General features: G+C 40.2%; 1 protein-coding gene across 1 annotated transcript in view; it reads left to right on the plus strand.

Moving 5' to 3' along the window:
• Window positions 1–15,594, plus strand: part of ADAMTS5 (ADAM metallopeptidase with thrombospondin type 1 motif 5) — a 48,646-nt gene extending 33,052 nt beyond the window's left edge. Inside the window, exons 5-9 of the mRNA XM_019800521.2 lie at window positions 763–1,046; window positions 2,039–2,222; window positions 2,588–2,763; window positions 4,567–4,742; window positions 8,863–15,594. Coding sequence (XP_019656080.2) covers window positions 763–1,046; window positions 2,039–2,222; window positions 2,588–2,763; window positions 4,567–4,742; window positions 8,863–9,430 — 1,388 coding nt within the window. The 3' untranslated portion in view covers window positions 9,431–15,594. The remainder of the gene's footprint in view (window positions 1–762; window positions 1,047–2,038; window positions 2,223–2,587; window positions 2,764–4,566; window positions 4,743–8,862) is intronic.
• The last annotated feature ends 4,773 nt before the right edge of the window (window positions 15,595–20,367 follow it).

Below are 20,367 nucleotides of genomic sequence, written 5' to 3' on the forward strand. Positions count from 1 at the left end.
TGCCCACTGATCCTTTATTCTGTGACTCCTGAATTCTTTATAAAAATTCGCGTAAGTCTAGAAGAAATACTTCATATCTTTTATTGTCTCCACTTTATTGGGAAACCCCGGGGGCTGGGAGTGGATCTGGGTCATTTTTGCATTTTCCCAGTATCTAGTATGTTTGCTAGGACATTGTAGGTGCTGACCAAATGTTTGTTGAGGGCAAGAATGAACGAGGTCTCCCTTTGTTATTATTTAGGGAATTAATGGGGAGGGGCTTGGGCGGGCACATGAGGAAGAGAAAAGCCAAACGTGGAGAAGAGTATAAATAGAGTATGTGGAGAAACTCTGTTTCTCAGAGTTGTAAATGCTTATTTACTATTATTGTTGTTGTCGCTGTTGTTGTTATGTCCATTATATTATTTCCTCTAGGTCCATCCCAATTTCTCCTAGTCCCTCAGCCCAATGGCTATTTTCACAACTAATTATTGCAAAATAATTTTATTTGATCATATCACTGCCATCATTAGAGATGCCCCGGAGCATACAGGCCATTGAAAAGCCCGGAAGGGGTTGGTGAACGCAAAGAGGTGCCCTCCCCCATCCGCGGGGGAGTCCCTGCTCCGTCCCTGGGGGAGTCCCCTCTCCAGGGCCTCAGCCTGCACGTCTGTGGGTGCGTGACGCTCCCACAGCAGCTGGAGCCCTGCACTTTCAGATCCACGACTTTAGTAGCTTGAAACCTAAACAGAGCGCAGTGGTCAGTCTCGGTTTTTCTTTCAGGTAACTGTTTGCTAGATCTACCGCGCAAGCAGATCCTGGGCCCCGAGGAACTCCCGGGACAGATGTACGACGCCACGCAGCAGTGCAACCTGACGTTTGGGCCCGAGTACTCCGTGTGCCCGGGCATGGACGTCTGCGCCCGCCTCTGGTGTGCCGTGGTGCGCCAGGGCCAGATGGTGTGTCTGACCAAGAAGCTGCCCGCCGTGGAGGGGACACCATGTGGGAAAGGGAGGATCTGCCTGCAGGGCAAGTGTGTGGACAAAACCAAGAAAAAATATTACTCAGTAAGTGATTTGCTTGTCACGCAATGCCCGGAGACGCAGGATCTGAGGTCCATTCCTGTGACATGTGTGGGTCTATCACCAGAAGGCTTTCTTTCCCAGTTAAAATATTTTTCCTCTAGAGGCCCAGGCAAAGCATCTGCTGGCTGTCCTCTGAGTTTCAAACTCCCGAGCGGAGCACTGACATTCGGCACAATGCTTATGTGTTTTCAAGACTATCCCAGAACTGTGCGTTCTCAGATACTCTGACAGCAGCCAGGAGTTCTTCACCCCGTCCTTCAGCAAGGAGTTTATAATATTCTTCCCTCTGGAAGTCTCTCCGCTTCCTGCTACCCTGTTTTCCAGAATGATTATTCCCCCGTGGTGTAAGCGCAAGTGGTGTGTGCATGGGGACAGGTCCACCTCAACATCTGTCACATTCCCTCTCTACAGAGAAGGACTCTAGTCTAATGAGGACCGAAGCCAAACTCAGGTCAAATACATTTATGCCTGTGACGGAGGCTCTGTCTCCGATGGGATGTGTGAGATCCACAAAGGGTTGCAGAACGTCCGTGCTAAACAGGGAGAAGAAATGTAAATACAACCAACTACGCAGGCATCATGCAAAATCTTCAACATCATGTATTTTGTCAAAGATGCAGGATCAGAGTGGACAGAAAGTTAGCTATGGTTCAAGTGGTTATTAACAGAATTGTATGATATGAGAAGGTGCAGAGAAACCTGGAGTCATTCTTGCAGTGTGCTCAGAACTGCCAGGGAAACATTCAGGTACTTGTGCCAGGGGGTGGCAGGGAGCAGAAGAGATGACTCACTTAGAATTGGAATTGCACTACAATTCCAGAATGTCCAATATCTGTGGCCATGTTCAATTCAGTGAAAATTTACACCTGTGGTGGGGTTTCCACTACAGCATTGAACGCAAGTGATTTCCAAATGTACATTTGGAATGTTTTTTCTCCCTTCTGCATTAAAATGTCTTCTATTTTCTATTTCAGACATCAAGCCATGGCAACTGGGGATCCTGGGGGTCCTGGGGCCAGTGTTCTCGCTCATGTGGGGGAGGAGTACAGTTTGCTTATCGGCACTGCAATAACCCTGCACCCAGAAACAGTGGCCGCTACTGCACAGGGAAGAGGGCCATCTACCGCTCCTGCAACGTCATGCCCTGCCCACCTAACGGTACGCTGCTCCCAAGTGTCGGTAACCACCATGTGCCACGTGTAATTTGTATTCTAGCAGTAATAAATAAAGGAGGCTGGAGAAATAACCATTAATCTTGTACTTCACAGTTCCACCAGTGTTCAAATCAATAACAACTACATGAACGATTGTTTTAAACTATTATTAAAAATAATTAGGTATTTTGAGAGTAGGAAGAAAATAATTGTTGCTTTCAACTCCCGTGTACAGATAAAATCCAAGGCTGGTGTGTAAAGAGGCCCTGAAAAAAGTTTGCATATTCTTGTTAAAATGAGTTAAATGCACAAGATTCTGTCTAAGTTTCAGAATAGACAAAGTAAAAACATGACATGTTTGTTTTTTAGGTAAATCTTTTCGTCATGAGCAATGTGAGGCCAAAAATGGGTATCAGTCTGATGCAAAAGGAGTCAAAACGTTTGTGGAATGGGTTCCCAAATATGCAGGGGTCCTGCTGGGGGACGTGTGCAAACTGACCTGCAGAGCTAAGGGCACCGGTTACTACGTGGTGTTTTCTCCAAAGGTAACTGCACGCCAACTGTCCAGAAGCAGTAGACATTCTTGCCAGAAATTATTTGGTAGATTGAAGCCTAGAGATACCAAATATCAACAGTCATTATTTTTTGGCTGACTAGATTTTGGAGGGTTTTATTTTCACCTCTGTAGTGTCTATATTTGCAAACCTTATACAAAGAACAACAATTATTCTGTAAACAAACAAGTAAATGTTTTAAAAGCTATTTTTGAAAAGTCGTAACTCTGTGTCAAGGAAGGTGAGGTGTGACCTTCACTTCAAAATAGCCGTGAAAACAACTAGAATTTCCTAGGTATGCTTGTACAGGGAACTGAAAGCAAAAAAAGCTTTCTACTTCTCTATCATTTAATTAAGAATTCCTTTGGTGATTTATGAAGATAGGTTTCAAGATCATCATCTCTGACCCAGACCTTTAAATGTCTTGCACCCTTAATACGAATCAGTATCCCTATCATTATACACGTGATAATATATGCATGTGAAATTATCCCTTATTTTTTCACAGAAGTGCATTTTCTAAATTACTAACAGTTTTATTTCTCACAATCCATGTTATGCAGCAATTTAAAACACTGTTTATCTAATTTGTAAGCAGGTGCTATGTTTCAAATCACTTCTAAAAGTGGCCTTCAGATTTGTATGAAATATGACTGAAAATAATTTAATGTCCAACTGAAGTAATTTTTAAAATACTTTATCTTTTTATTGCAAGATAGTGCATTTTAGTTTAACAAATATGACAAAGAATTAGACCAGAACTATCACCTGGCAATGCCACCATCTGGAGAGCTGTGCGCCTGTTGAAATACACCCTACTTCAGTTCACACACACACACACACACACACACACACTCACTCACATACTCACACGCATATGAAGAGTGTATGTACACAAATACAAAACACGTCTGTTTATTTACACATATGACTACATATCTTATTTCTATATGCACAAACCAGAGTCCATGTATGTACTCTTTTATAACTAGCTTTCTAAGTATATACTGATTCCTTTACTCAAAATACATTCAGTGTCTCCCAGTAAGTACTTCCCTCTGGCTTCCCCAGACTGTTTCTACACTAATCTGTGGGTCTCTATTTCAGCATCTGACAGTTGCGCACGTGATAGGGAATTCTTTCCAGCCATTCACAAGGTTTTGAATGTCAAGTTCAGATTTTCAAATGTATTACTATAGTAACAATTATGCCACAAAGAAGGATCTCAGCGATCTTGAGCCTGCTCTTTTTCTGCTTTCCACACAAGTGACAAGTCCCCCAGGCTAAGTGAAATCATACCAGGGGACTGTGCTCTGTGGGCAGAAAGGGAGATGAATACCTTGGGTCTCCTGGCATATTTGGAATTAAGCTCAAGAGAGAAAGGACATAACCCACATTAATCCCAGATCAGCTTTCTGCCAAGACGTCAAGGATTTTTCAGCTAGATACTCCAGGGTAGGGGTCCCAAGGTGGTTTAGATGGTTAGGCGTCTGCCTTCAGCTCAGGTCATGATCCCCGGGTCCTGTATCAGGGAGTCTGCTTCTCCCTCTCCTTCTACTGCTCCCCCTGCTTGTGCTGTCTCAATCTGTCAAATAAATAAATTTTTTTTAAAAAAATCTTAAAAAAAAAAAAGGTACTCCGGGACACTCTGGTTTTGGGTTGGTCGGTTATTTTTCAATGCACTATCCCAGTCAAATGAAAACCTCCACAAATTAGAACTTGCTGTTTTACCATGGAAACCAAGTACCTGTGCACGGGTATCTTCCCACTGCTCATGGGGTCCTTGTCATTCAGGTGACGGATGGGACTGAGTGCAGGCCCTACAGTAACTCCATCTGCGTCCGGGGCAAGTGTGTGCGCACTGGCTGTGACGGCATCATCGGCTCAAAGCTGCAGTACGACAAGTGTGCCGTGTGTGGGGGAGACAACTCCAGTTGCACAAAGGTGGTTGGAACTTTCAATAAAAAAAGGTAAGGTGATAGAATCGTTGCCCTGACAGCAATCAAACCAAGCTTTAGACTTGCATGACCGAAAAAGGGGGACTTGTGTTACAACATAAGCTGTCCGTGGGAGGAGGTCCAGCATGGCCCTAGTCACTTACATATGAGAACCAAGGAGGGGGTGAAAAAGTTCTGGCTGCAGAGTGCAAACTCCCGGCGCCTCTGGAGGCAGATAAACTGCAGTGGCTCTGAGGTCAAGATTTTGCAGCGTGCAAACACTAAAAACAGAAAGGCTGTGATATCCCTGCGAACGATCTCCAGTATTATTCCTGAAACATCATTTAGGGAAGGATGGCTGGTTTCCATCATAATTATTTCGTTTTACAGAGAAATTTTCACTAGGCTGTATTTTTCTTGAAGACACCTCTCATTGCAAAATGTTAAGTTAATTGCAGGAGTGTAGACAACAATATCATTTTATAGTGAATTCTCCTGGTCTATATCTACTCTATAAAAAGTATATATACAGTAATGTCTGCTTACTCTCAGGGTCCTTGATTATGCTTTCATTTTAAATATGTAAGTTTATAAAGTACCAATTCCTGGAATTAAATATTTTTAAGGTTTGTTTATTTATTTTACATAGAGTGAGAGGGTGCACAAGTGCAAGTGGGGGGAAGGGCAAAGGGAGAGAATCTTCTAGCAGACTCCCCACAGAGCCTGACCGAGTGCCCCACATGGGTCTCGATCCCATGACCCATGAAATCATGCCCTGAGCCGAAACCAAGAATTGGTCACTTAACTGACAGCCACCCAGGCGCCCCTGGCATTAAATACTATGTTATCAGAGAAGATGAGGAAGCTGGCTAAAGAGTCTTCTGGAATGCAGGACTGTCTTTCTTCTTCACCAAACCCTTCTTATGCTGAATGGTACTGGTCCAGTGCACTCGTATTCTTGATGTGTGTGCTGTGTTGTCTTTAACTGGACGGTAATATGCAAACTAAATTAACAATAAGAATTTATTAAAACAATTGCATGCCATGTTATTGTGGAAAACAGGAAATTTATCTTTGATATAATAAAAAATGGTGTGGCTGAAGAATTTATTCTGAGTTTACTAATCTTATTTGCTAGTGATTTAGTAATTATTCATCCAATTGTATTGAGCCATCTTTGTAAAATACCCCGCATGTCGATCATATACTGCATTTTTATATATTGCGAAGGTGCAAGACGCCTTAGAAATGATGAAGTCGACCTTTTTGTTTTTCAAATGAGGAAACTGGGATTCTGAAAGTTTAGGGCTTATCTAATTTTGCATGGCTGGTGAATGCCAAAGCAAGGGCTACACCTTAGGTCATAAGAAGGTAAAAAAAAAAAAAAGAAAAAAAAAGAAAGAAGGAAGCAAGAGGAAGAATTCAGGTATCAAATAGGAAATAAATTACCTTCTGTACTACGTGCTATGTATTCTTCCTACATAAACTTATAAGCCACTTTTTTTTTAAAAGATTTTATTTATTTATTCGACAGAGATAGAGACAGCCAGTGAGAGAGGGAACACAAGCAGGGGGAGTGGGAGAGGAAGAAGCAGGCTCATAGCGGAAGAGCCTGATGTGGGGCTCGATCCCACAACGCCGGGATCACGCCCTGAGCCGAAGGCAGACGCCCAACCGCTGTGCCACCCAGGTGCCCCATAAGCCACTTTTTTAAATACTGAATTTGGCATTTTGTCGTTTGGATTGGCAACCAATATCTGTGCATTTGTTGTACCATGAAAAGATGAAGAAATTCATGATCGCCACAAGCAATGGGCAACCTGACAGCTTGCAAATTGATTCGACCAAGATTATATTATGTGGTACAAATGGTCTGTTTAACTACTCCAAATAAATTACCTTGGCCTGATGTGATGTATAAAAAAAGGGCATTGATCTTGGGGCTGAAAACTTTGTCATCAAGCTCTGGCTCAGTAATTTACAGAGACTGCGATCTCTCAAGAGTTACTTCTTTTTTTTTTTTTTTTTACCATCAGAATTCTTGAGAGTCGAGTGGCATTAATAGTAATTTTCTTGCAAGTTAATATTGCTGTGAGGATCTAATGAGATCATGCACATTAAAATATTTCATCAAGTTCAACCCACTTACAAATATGACCGTAACCTTAATTCACCCCCTCTCAATGTTCTTCATCTCAGTAAATGGCAACTCAGTCCTTCTATTGCTCAAGTACCAGGAGAATAAGAGAATCATATTTTACTGAGGCACGAAGAGATCAAGGCACCAGTCCTCCTACTGACCGTTGCCTTGTGTAGCTCGGTCTGAAGGCCCCCGCAATGCTGACAATCCCAGCTGAGTCTCGTGAATCTGAGACAGATGCTCAGGAATAAGCATTAAAAAAAAAAAAAACCAAACAAACAAACAAACAAAAAACGCTCTCCTACCTGATTCCCTTACCCTGGATTCTTCTGCTTTGCACCCTGATATGTATCATTTAAACTCCAAATATAGCCAGAACATTTTCACATAACTGCTAGAAAGTATGACTGGCAGAAGTAAGGCGGGGGTGTCAGGAAAGGAGTACAACTAGGGGAAAGGCACCATGGCTTTGAGTCTAACACTGCCACTAGCTCTGGAGAGCAATGGTTCAAATACTTTAATAACCCTCTGCTTTAGATGTTTTCTGTGTAAGACAAGATATTCTTTCCAACATCCCTCCTGGCTTTGTTTGAAGCCACTGTAGGTTTGCATATGATCTCTTGGTATTAGATATTTCAAAAAAAAAAAATAAGTCCTGTAACAAATTCTGTAATGAGTTACTTTGAATGGATAAGCAATATCGTCAGCATTGTATCTTCTATCTCCCAATGTGGTGGGGAACTCTGACACCTGTATGGCAGCCAGTCCCTGTCCAGCAGATGCCCAATGGACAGCGGGCTTCCCTGGGGCAGAGCCCCCCTGTGATTCAGAGGGAATGGCCGGGTAGGGAAATACATTTGGACCCTCAGAGTATGAACCAGTTGCCCTATCCCTCTAAACCTGAATAAGAATTCAGCAGTAGACAATTAAATTTCACACACATCAAACTTCACAGACAATGTATCTATTTATATTCAAATAACTAAGATAGCAAAACATGTGGTGGCCTTATTCTAAAACTACTTACAGAGGCAGAGAGTTTCACAAATGACTCCTTACTGGTATAGTAGTCCCTTGGCACTTAATTAGCATTTCTGCCCTAGCCTTTTTCAAAAGCTGTGGATGCTAGAGATATTGATGCTTTTGCCCATTTTTCTGAACAGATGATGGCTCATTAGAGACCTCCTTTATTTGTCACCCATCATATAGCCTCACTCAGTCTATCATAATGTTCATGGACACCAAGTATCCAAGGAAATTTGCTATGGCATTAAAGAATCATTTTTTTTTCTTTTGATGATACTGGTAAGCTATGGTTATCCACTTACAGAATTTTACATTTCATTTGTGTGCTGCTCAAGAAATGCAGTGTTCTAGTAGAAATAGAAGCACAGCCTCTACTGTCTCTAGTTCAACAGTTAAAGCCATGGTTCCCCAACTACTCTGCACATTTGGAACGACTTTCAAAGTCCTGCTGCCTCTGCCCGGTCCTGACAGATGGGATTTAATTGGCCTGGAGTCTGGGGATTTAAATTTTTGAAAGATCTCCACATGATTTTAATATGCAAATGAGTTTGAGACACATCAGTTTAAGGTTTTCTGTAAGATTGAGGGCAGATTTTTGTTTGTGTTTACATATATCATCCCATTTTGTGCCAGAACGATAGGACTTGATACGGGTGTAAATGTGTTTGGAAATCTTTAAAGAAAGTTGGTGTACATTTTTAAAACAAAGGCAGGTGGCTAACATCATCCTAATGTTGAACATCGTAATAAAATCATAGTCCATTTGCAATTTTATTTTGTTATAAAGAAACTAATTTTTGAAGCCAATTTTAAAATAATCTCTTAACTACATTAAAACTTTGTGTCAAGATAAGGTAAGACTTCTAGAGAACTTTAATTTGGTTATCCGTTTATTAAGTGTTTACTTATTTTTCCTTCTCTATCTCTCTTCTCTCTCGCTCTCTCTTTTTCTTCCCCTCTCTCCTCTGTGGACTTTTCTGCTTCCAGTAAGGGCTACACTGATGTGGTGAGGATCCCCGAAGGGGCAACCCACATAAAAGTCCGACAGTTCAAAGCCAAAGACCAGACTCGATTCACTGCCTACTTAGCCCTGAAGAGGAAAAACGGCGAATACCTCATCAATGGGAAGTACATGATCTCCACCTCCGAAACCATCATCGACGTCAACGGAACCGTCATGAACTACAGCGGTTGGAGCCAAAGGGACGACTTCTTGCACGGGATGGGCTACTCAGCCACGAAGGAAATTCTCATAGTGCAGATTCTTGCAACCGATCCCACTAAAGCATTAGATGTCCGTTACAGTTTTTTTGTTCCCAAGAAGTCCACCCAAAAAGTCAACTCTGTCACCAGCCACGGCAGCAATAAAGTGGGCTCACCCACTCCACAGCTGCAGTGGGTGACAGGCCCGTGGCTCGCCTGTTCTAGAACCTGTGACACGGGCTGGCACACCAGGACAGTGCAGTGCCAGGACGCAAACCGCAAGTTAGCGAAGGGATGTCCTCTCTCTCAGAGGCCTTCCGCATTTAAGCAATGTTTGCTCAAGAAGTGTTAGCCTGTCGTTACGATCTTCTGCAGAGACAACTGGATGTTTCATCACGGATCAGTCCAAGCAATGGTGGTGATCGGTCGTGGTGAACAAAAGGTCTACCTAAAGCACAGAAAGTCACACTTCGATGGCATTGTCAACAGGAGTCTAATTATGGGCAGAATCTGCTCTTGGTGACCAAATGAAAACGTGCACTGTTTCGTGTGCCAGTGGTGACCTTGGAATATAGAAACACTTGGGAGCTACTGATCATCCCCTGGGCTACAAGAATGAAAAAACACTGATGAATGTAGAATCAGGGGACATTTGAAGATGGCAGAACAACAGTCTCCCGCTTGTCACCTACCTCTTCTGGAATGTCTTCAAAGGCATCAGAATCATTATCATCCACAATATACAGTAGCTTATTTTTACTGTTTGTAAATACATTCTCCCTTGGTATGTCACTTTATATCACTTGGTTCTATTAAAAAATATGTGTGTATACACACACACACACACACACACACACGTATATATTTCTATAAAAAATGTTTGACCAAAGTAGGTCTGCAGCTATTTCAACTCCTTCTAGTTTCCAGAAAGAGCTGTGGATGTTTTACTGGAAATTAAGAACTGCTGCTGTTTTAATAAGATTTCACGTACTTTCAGACTACAGGAGATCAAATTTTAGTCAAAAACCATTTTGACAGCAAGGATCTTCTGAGAAATTCTAAAAAGAAAAAGGATCTCAGTGTATCTAGTTATTTAAATGCATACGTGGGTCCATTTCCTTAAACTTTTGACTGCCTGCATTTTTTCAGGCAGCCAGCTAAACTGATGCATAATTAGGATGTAGAAATAGTGTTTGCGTGTGTGTATGTTATGAGTATTCAAAGTCTAAAAACTAGTTTCCTCGTGTTAGAATTTAAAAGGAAAAAAAAAAAAAAACACCGTATTTCACCATAGTCTTGATTTATATTTTCACACCACTTTCCCCAATCAGAAGCTTTTATCTGATACCTTATTATTGTGTAATATTCATACAAAACACACTGCAGAGAGTTTTCTGTTCACATCCGACACCTTCAACACTGGTATACCTCTTACCAGCAAGCCTTTAAAATGAGTTTGTTTTTGCTTGTCTGTCTGTTCAAGGGTTCTGTAAGACCTACAGTGTTTTGTACTTCTTGTTGACTTAGTTTGATAGGAGTATTAAAGATCACTTTGTAGTTAGCCACATCTAGAAGTGGTTATCATTCATGTGGCTTGTGCAAAAAAAAATAGTGGTTAATATTAATAAGACTGTTTCCACACCATACAGGCAATAATTCCTTGCATTTTTTTTTAAATCCAAGCATACCGATACTGTACGTAAGATTTTTCCCAATTGGAAAGCATTTGGTTGTACCCGTAAGTGTCTGAGTGATGAAATGTGATGATTTTTGAGAAGTTTGTTGCTTCTATTTCCGGAGTCTGTCTAGGTAGGTTGTTAAGTTTGGATGTTAGATATGGAAAAGTTTTACAATCATATGCATAAAAATCTTTTCTTAAACAGTAAACCGCACCCTTCCACCCCATAGCTCAGAAAATCCAAGGTGTTCGATCTCATTGGGATTTCTTTATCTTTATGAAATATTACAAAGCCTATTGTTTGTTAAAAAATTTTATAATAATCATACCAAATGTGCCTACTATTAAAAATTTTCATATCAAGATGTTAGGGGACCTTTGTTTGAGTTCCCTAAGCTCACAAGAGTTTATTTTTATTAGAAGATATTTTTAATATAAAAGTATTATGTATTGATCTAACTATATCACATTCATTTCAGGGGCGAGGAGAATGGATGTCTCACTGTTTTAAATATTTTCTTAGGAAAGTATTTGGTAAAACAAATAATTGTTTTACAAAACTGATAATCATCCTTTGGCTTTTCATAGACTGTCTTTGCTTTAGACATGGTCATTTATTCTTAATAAATTATTAATTAGAGAAATGAGGCCCATCTAGAACTTTTGGCCTCCATACATTTGATAGAGATCACCAGATATCAGGGAGAGGGAACAAAGCTATTCAAATCAGTCGGAAACAAAATTTTAAATCCCACCGACCATTTGATTATTCGGAGAGAATTAATAGCGAGGCCGACATTACTTTTTCCCAATTTTTGAAATAATTTTAATCAATTAACTCAATTCTAACAATGTTTATTTTTATCTCTTGTGGTTATATTCACAGCAACATTAAGAAATAATTGAAGGGCAAATATGCTTGTCTCCTACTCTGCTTCTCTATACTGTATTCACAGAGTTTTTTTTAGCATGATTTATCATTTATTTTTCCCCCAAATAATGAAGTCTTATACTTTTCAATGAAACAATCCTAGAGAGCTTAAAAGGAATAAACCACTATTCCATGCTTTTAAGGAGTTTTCTTTAGTTTTTTCATATGAGTATCAAACAGATTGACTGAGGAATGTATGTCTATCAAAACTCCTGAGAAAAACGGTATAGACTGGAAACTGAAATTCAGAGAAATGGCGTGTTCAGTAGATATAAGGAATGATAAAGGGAAAGTCCTCCATAACGAAATCTAATTCAGTCCAGTTGGATGTTGGACTATGCATTTCACCTTTCCAGACTTGCATCGTGAATAAAGTCTGAGGTCCATGATGCTGAGTTTCCTTCCTTGAAAGAAAAAAAAAAAAAGTTTGTCTGAAAATGCTCAGGTTAGTAAGAATCTAATCCGCAAAGCTTAACACTCCAGATTAAGTTTCACCGAATAAAGAAACCCAGAAGAAAACAGCATTTCTTTCTTCTGGACAGAAAAAGCCAAATTAAGCCCTGCCTTGTTCAAAGGTTTAAGGGCGATGTTTTAATCTATTCAGTCAATTCAACTTCATTTGCCTTCCTGTGGAAACAGTTTTATCCCATTAAACTAAGAATTAAGGGATTAATCACAAACAAAAATAAAGTTGCAGCACTGAAAAAAAAAGTAATTTATTGTTTTTGCGACTGGTATGTGAATTTGTGTGATGAAAGTATTTATTCTTATTTAACAAAAATATGTGCAAATTCTATATTTAAAATGTTTTGCTGTTGTCCTACTTTTAATTTATGCTTCATGTTTGTGTATAAAGTACACTTTGTGAGTTTACATAATATACAGCACTGGTTGCTTTTGTATTTTTTTACAGAAGGCTTTCTGCGTGAAACAGGCATATATGTATATATTCCTCACGTATCCTTATTCTGATATTATAGTTTTCCTTTCTAAGGAAGTTTTAAATTTACTCTTTCTTGACTAGTAGTGTTCATTACTTGTAGTTACATTAATAGGTCCTTTGGGTTTCATTAATACTGATTTTTCCAAGTCACAGATAAGAAAAACACTTATTCAAGCAACTATGGTCTAAGTTCTAACTCGACGTATAGATAGACTGGCAGCTTCCCATAGAAGCTAAGACACAGTTGAGAATCAGGTCAGTTCATTTCACTGATAAACTTGGACAAGGAGCTGTTGATGTATTATATGAAATTTGTATATACACAACCTCCGAGAGACATTGATGATAATAAAACCAAATATTGTCCTTTGCTGCTTTAAAAACACTCCTTAAAAGTTAATATCATTTAGTCTCTAGCATTGGTAGGATTCGATAGTGAGAGTAAACAAACTGAATTTAAGTGATTCAGATATTAGTAGTCATGGATGTTTCTACAAATAGGGGGTCTCCATTGATAGAGTGTGGCTTTATACTACTACTAATGAATCTCATGGAGTAAATAGGACTTGGGACAAGCAGGGACACCTTTGATCACATCAGCTTGCCTATGACTGGGATTTCAGTCTGGCCACAGCAACAAGGCAAAACACCTTTGGATATACAACTGACCAGATCAGTCTCTGGCTCTGACGTTTCCCCCATTGACTCCTTCCTTAGTAACAAGGTCATTGTAATGGTTTAGGTGAGCACAGCGACCAGATTCAATGAAGTGCAGGACTCGTGTATGACTTAGAGTTCACTGTTTTTGAGAAATAAGATTGAATTTAATAATGGCCGAATTTTGCTAATAGTTTATGGCTAAGGTTTGGTGAATATTACTAATCTATTTATAATTAAACTTGAGGCGATAAAAATCCCTTATATTTTTTAATATTTCAAAGTTAATAATAATGATGAGTACAGAAATGGTCATCCGAAGCTATCATAGAACCAAGGTCAGGGTAAGGTGATCTATCACTTAAACACACAAACAAGGAACTCGTCTATTTTCTCTATCATTTTTCCCATTTGCCAACAAACTGTAGTTTTAGACTGTCAAACAGGTAGATCAATTTAGCTAATTAGTCCACTGAAAAAACAATCTTCCTAATAGTCTCCCTGCCAGCATGAACCAGAGAAATAATTCTCAAGTTATATGATCTCACAACATATCAGTCTATAACGCATAATCATCTTCTAGTCTGTTAACATATGGGAACATTTTGAAATAAGAGCCCATTGCATTAATGAGACAAAAATGGAAATACACATGAAGTTCAGATCACGAAAGTATTCGATCTGCCAAATGTCTTTCTGGTGCAGATTTTGTGGGAAAAAAAATAAAAGAATATGTTGTTAGATGTTGTCGGTTTTAAAAGAGACTAAGACTGAAATGTACATATTAGTTAACCCAGTTAATTGCACCTTCCTAGTAGCACTTTAGCAATAAGTTGGCTACCTGTGGTTCTTATCCTGGAGCTCAACCAACTGGTCCATGTGTACTGCCAGAAGTCAAATGAAAAACCAAATGGCCCAGCATCTTAAGGCATGGCCACATCAGAGTGATCCAAAGTGTAACACTGTGAGGAAAACTGTGATTTGTGAATAAAGCAGCATTCTTTTTTTATTTTATTTTAGCACATTCAATGAACAATTGTTATTTTTATCAAGGTGCTAATATCTTCAGCAATCAAGGTCAAGTGTGGTATTTCTGAGTTACTATTTGATTCTACATGATTTTTCAATTTGCAAAAGAGAACTCTTAAGTTTTTGGTCAAGGCAGGACACAACTTGATACTCAGGGTTCAGGAAACTGCATCTAATGGTCAGTCTGATCAGCAGGGTTCAGTGACATAAGCTAGAGGTACATCAAGGATGTTTAAAGTGACATCGAAACTGGAAGAGTGTCAGGCTAGAGGAACAGACTTTCAGAGGATCATGTTTCATCACTTCCTAAGCCATTGGTGTTCCTTTCAAACCTGCCTTTCAAAAGAACTTGTTTGTTTCCTATACACAAGCTTGTGTGTGTATTTAGCCTGACTTACTTAGCTCTGCAATATATTATGTCCACAGTAAACACTTGGCCACTACTTCTTGGTCTTTTCTTCAACAATCCACAGCATGTTAGAAGCACTTCAACCCAGACTGAGTATAGAATAGGAGAAAAGAAGAGGAGATCATGTTGTGTGTGACTTTGCGAGACTAGACTTTTGCTTAAGAAAAATACATTGTCTCTGGACGGTGTTTTTGTGTTACATGTTCAGGCATGACATAAACGTGGGAGTTGACAAATACTGCTTACATTTTAGTATGACGTATGAGCAGAAATCATACACATGCCTTGTTAATAGACTGCAGGTAACTAAACAGATCGCAGAAATGTATTTAATGTGTTGTAAGCAGTGGCACAAATATTTGATTCCTATATTAGAGTCTATGAGTAAAGACAGGTGATCAACCTAAGTGGGTACAACTGACATTTTTAAATCTTGAAACATGCTTTCAAGGTAGAGTAAAATATTGAAGATTGACATGTCGTATATAAGCAGTAAAATGTAAGCTGCTTACTATCCTCAATTTTTCAGAAGTGATGGTATTTTTCCGTAAATGTAATGCAGTTGAAAAACCAAAAATCTTGGAAAACTAAGACGGGTTTTGTTTAAAATGTCTCTTCAGCTTTGGCAAATTTTGAACCTGAATCAACTATTGAAAGCATTACTGGGTCTTGTAGCCTGCATTCCACGACAGCTCTGTTATTCAGGTAAACCACTTGAACTGAGTCGTTTGGGACCTATACTGTAATATTTTTCATTGAGGAACAATATCCTATTTTGTAAAGCATTTCCCTATGTGTGACTTTAAACTGTAAAATTAAACATTGGCTTTGTGGTTTCAGTGGGGATAATAAATGTTAATTGTAAACTAGGTTAAAGTATGTACTGCATATAATATGTTTTAGAGTTGGAAACTATTGTCCATTTATTTGTAATTTTCTCATAACAGCAGTAGGACCAAGCCTGGTCTTAAGGAAGCCCTAGGCTCTCTGTAATTTCTACTGTCCTTCCATTTGGCATAGACAATTCATACTTTTCTATATAGGTTACAGGACTTCAGACTTGTTACATTCTTCTTACCAGACTATCACGCCCTGCAGTCTGTCTCGTGCTGAAGTTCTAGTGTTAAATTAGGAACGGCAAGCCCCATAATCTACCTGCTTCGTTTTTACTCTTTTTTAAGATAAACTTATGCCACATAGAAAATGAAAGAGTCAATCCTAATGCCTGCGTGGAAATTCGAAAAGAATTATCATTCGTTCGCTAGCAAAAGCCTATTCATTTGTAAACAAATTTATGGCAATAAGTTTCCTAAGGACATTGATTCCTTCTAAACCTGAAGTCATCACTGTTTAGTATACATTGCAAACACTGAATTTCTCCCTCATATCAAATAATATTTCAGAATTAATGTGCTTTAAATTCCCTTCTTAGTAGGATGTATAGATTTTAAAGAAGTAATTTGAAACACCTAAACTTTTAAAAGATGGTATAGAAATTTAATCATCATCATAGTACTGCTAGGATCGGTTGACCATGTCTTTGGGTCACACCCTGTGCTAAACATCTCACAAACTTTCCCCTACCTGTTTCTCCCCATGACCCGTATGAGGCTGGTCTGAAGATCCCGATGTTGCAGATGATGATCGCATTGTCGTAACTGTTAATGGTGACCCGGCTGTTCCCAAGTGTCAGGCACTGTGATAAGCACGCTAGATATTTATTACCAGTTTTCGGCTTCTTGAAGCACTGAGAGCCTTCAATCCACATGGAATGTGAGTCTGAGGGAGCGACCATGTGGTGAATGGAGGACTGTGTGAGATTGGAGAAATGTGGGGAAGTGTTTCAATGGCCCAATGTGTGGTGGGCCCCCTGAGTACATGTAAGAGCAGTCCTGAAATTCCAATAAAAACAGCAAGGAAACTATGGAGATTCAGACAAGCAGTGAGAACAGAGGCTCAGAGTATACAAAGGACTGTTGTTTAAGGAGAGAGGAGAGGGGCGCCTGGGTGGCACGGCGGTTAAGCGTCTGCCTTCGGCTCAGGGCGTGATCCCAGCGTTATGGGATCGAGCCCCATATCAGGCTCCTCTGCTATGAGCCTGCTTCTTCCTCTCCCACTCCCCCTGCTTGTGTTCCCTCTGTCACTGGCTGTCTCTATCTCTGTCTCTGTCACATAAATAAATAAAATCTTTAAAAAAAAAAACGAAAAGAAAACTAGCAAATTGCTGAGAAGAATTAAAAAAAAAAATCAGTATTTAACCTTGCAAACTCCTTCACAGCTCATAATGAGCTGGTTCAGACAAGGTCAGAGGCATAAAAAATGGCCCCGAGGGGAGCTTTGAGATTAAAAGTAGAGTGAACAAAATGATTAGAAATGGCACTACAGACACTGGAAAGGTCCAAATCATCTATAATTCCTAGACTCCGTGGGAATCTTTCTTGATGTCTTATTGTTTTAGTTGTCCAATTAAACTAATGTTTTCCCACAGAAGGAATGCTCACCTGTCTAAATGCGGACACAAGCAAAGGGGTGTAGCTTCTCTTTCTCTGTTTCCCCCCCCATGTCCATCTCACAGGGGAAAAGAATCAAATCTCAGGATGACCAACTATCAGGGCTGTTCCCAGAGATGGAGAAAGATACGGAGCAGCCCCAGGACCTCATCCAACATGAATTCATAAACTTTGCTGTAATATTGATCTCTCTTTTCACTTCTAGATGCCCACAGCACCTTGTCTCCCTATTTCAGCCTTCGTCAGGGTTTGCCTCGAATTGGAGTTACAGACCTTCTGTCGTAGTTTCTCATTTTTGAAAGCATCTCAGTCTTGGGGGGCAGGAAAGTGTATCTCTTAATCACTTGGACGTAGACTTATTCCAAGAACAGTGGCTGAACTAGTTTTAGGTTAAATAAATTCTTCATCTACGAAAGTGTGGGGGACTGTTAACCTACTCATGTTTTAGATAAGTCTGGTACTTACGAGGCATTGTAAGAATGTACCTAGATGTTTCTTTACTCATGAGCCTCTTTGCTAACTCTTTGCCTCCTCAAAGGTGTTTGTTTTCTTTTGCTCCTTCGATCTTCGTTGTATTGTTTTAGGCAATTTCAAGATAAGAGCTCAGACTTTAGAGCTGGATAGGACTGCGCAGAAGATAAGACACAAGGGGCTACACAGGTGGAACCTGGAGGAGGTGCCTGGAGCCGTGACCACTATGGCGTGTCAGATGGGATATTAGTGTGCAGGGACAAGCCACAGAGATCCCTTCCTTCCAGAGTATGTTAAGAACAGCTCCTTCTTAGCTGCTCCACTGCTATCCCCTAGTCCAAGCCACCAACCTTTTCTACCCTGAACAACAGCAAATGCCTCCTAACAGTGCCCCCTGCTCCCTATGGCGCAGCCAGACTGATACAGAAAATGGTGAGTCAGATCGGTTAGCTTCTTTGCTAAAAATTCTCCAACACCTTCCTATCATACCCGAAGTCAAAAACAGTCACTTTTCCATGGCCTTCAAAGTCTCTGGGGATCCAGTTCCTGCCTTCTACCTGACTTCCCCTCCTAGTTCCCTCACCCTGGTGCATCGCTCCAGCTGCCATTCCTCTCCGTACCGTGCACGAACCCCATCCAGATCTTTTCCCTGGAACATTCTGCCCCAGATAGACACTTGTTTCTTCCTTCCCTTCAAGTCTCTGCTTAAATGTTATCTCTCAGAGAGGCCATCCCTGACCACCCTAAATCAAAGAGAACCATTCCACCTTCGTTTTTCCTTATGGCCTTTATCAACACTTGAAATTGCCTTATGTAATCATTGTGTATGTCTGGTATTATTATGCATACATTTGTATGTGTATATACTTTGAGGCCACTTTTTTGTTCTTTTCACTGCCATATCACCAGCTTCGAGGAAGATGCCTGGCATATAATAAGTACTCAATAAGTCTTTGTTGAATGGATGAATGAAGAATGAATGAATGAGGGGCGCCTGGGTGGCACAGCGGTTGGGCGTCTGCCTTCGGCTCAGGGTGTGATCCTGGCGTTATGGGATCGAGCCCCACGTCAGGCTCCTCTGCTATGAGCCTGCTTCTTCCTCTCCCACTCCCCCTGCCTGTGTTCCGTCTCTCACTGGCTATCTCTATCTCTGTCGAATAAATAAATAAAATCTTTAAAAAAAAAAAAAAGAATGAATGAATGAATGGATGTATGGATAGCAATCCAGGCAAATAATCATGATCACGAGGGTGCAGGAAAGTGTCAGTGGAGCCTAAGTAAGTGAGCAAAATATGGTAATGGAAATATTTTAAATAGGTCACACTGACATTATGGACAAAAGGCAAGCCAATTTTGACCAGGGAAGCAGAGAAGCCAAGGTAGATGGGCAGGTGGTAGTAAGAACTCAGCTTCTTGATTCCAAGACAGATCCTAAATTCCTGAGATGATAGGTTGTAGAAGGAAGAATACTAAAGATATCCCAATTCCCATACCTTGTTTATTCAATCAAACACTAATGCAGGTATGGATGCGAAAGTATTTTGCAGACAGAATTAATGTTACCCACCCACAAACCTCAAAATCAGGCGATTATTCTGGATTCACTGGGGGGCCTGCTGTAATTACATAAATTCTTAAAAGTAGAAGAGAAAAACAAAAAGGGAAGTCAGACAAATTCCAAGGATGCAAAAGATTCCCTGTGTCATTGCTGGCTTTGAAGATGGAGAAAGGTATCAACCAATCAAGGAAATGCAGAGTCTAGAAGCTGACAACAGCCCCAGCTGACAGCCAGGGAGGATACAGGGACCTCAATTCTACAACTGCGGGGCATGGGATTTGAGCAACAACATAAAGGAGCTTGCAATCAGATTCATCCCCAGAGCCCCTAGAAAGGGGTATATCCCTGCGATACATTCATTCCAACCTGGTAATACCCAGAGCAGAGACTCACCGGAGCCATGCTGAGCCTGGACATCTATAAAACTGGGAAATAATAAATTGATATTGTTTTAAGCTGCTAAATGTGTGGCAATTTTTATGGTACCTACAGAAAATGAAAACGCAGGTGAAAACAAGGAAGGATCCCAATCTAGAATGGAATATTAGAAAGGTTATCATATTAGACCCTTAAGCAGAATGAACAAGATTAAGACCCTGTTACTGGGGCTACAGGACAAGGGGGGAAACCTAAGACAAACACAGAATCTGAGTTCCTAGAACTGGCACGGAGACATGACTAACTTTGACATGGAGTCTCTTGGGCTGCGAGACAAGAGATCCATATGCACACACGGACTCAAGGACACGATTAGTGAAAAGCTTGGTGTGAAGTGAGAATCACAGTGTTAAGAACAAGCAAAAAAAAAACAGGCTGAAAAGGGACAGAAGCTGATGGATGGGAAAATCTATCACCTGCAACAATGTTGTCCAAAATGCAGCTAACAAATCCTTTGTTGCAATAAATAAATGAGAGGTTTTCGTCAAATAAGTTAAAAATTTAGCAAGGATATTTTGATTCTATATTGCTATTAACATACCATCTCAAAACTTAGTGGCTTAAGACAACGGTTTATTGAACCTCATGATTCTGTGAGTCAGGGCTCCGTTGAACAACATGTCTCCTCCACAGGTCAACCAGGGTCATTTGGTGAGAAGCATCTG

The sequence above is a fragment of the Ailuropoda melanoleuca genome, chromosome 1, assembly GCF_002007445.2.
Source record: "Ailuropoda melanoleuca isolate Jingjing chromosome 1, ASM200744v2, whole genome shotgun sequence".
Taxonomy (NCBI): Eukaryota; Metazoa; Chordata; class Mammalia; order Carnivora; family Ursidae; genus Ailuropoda; species Ailuropoda melanoleuca.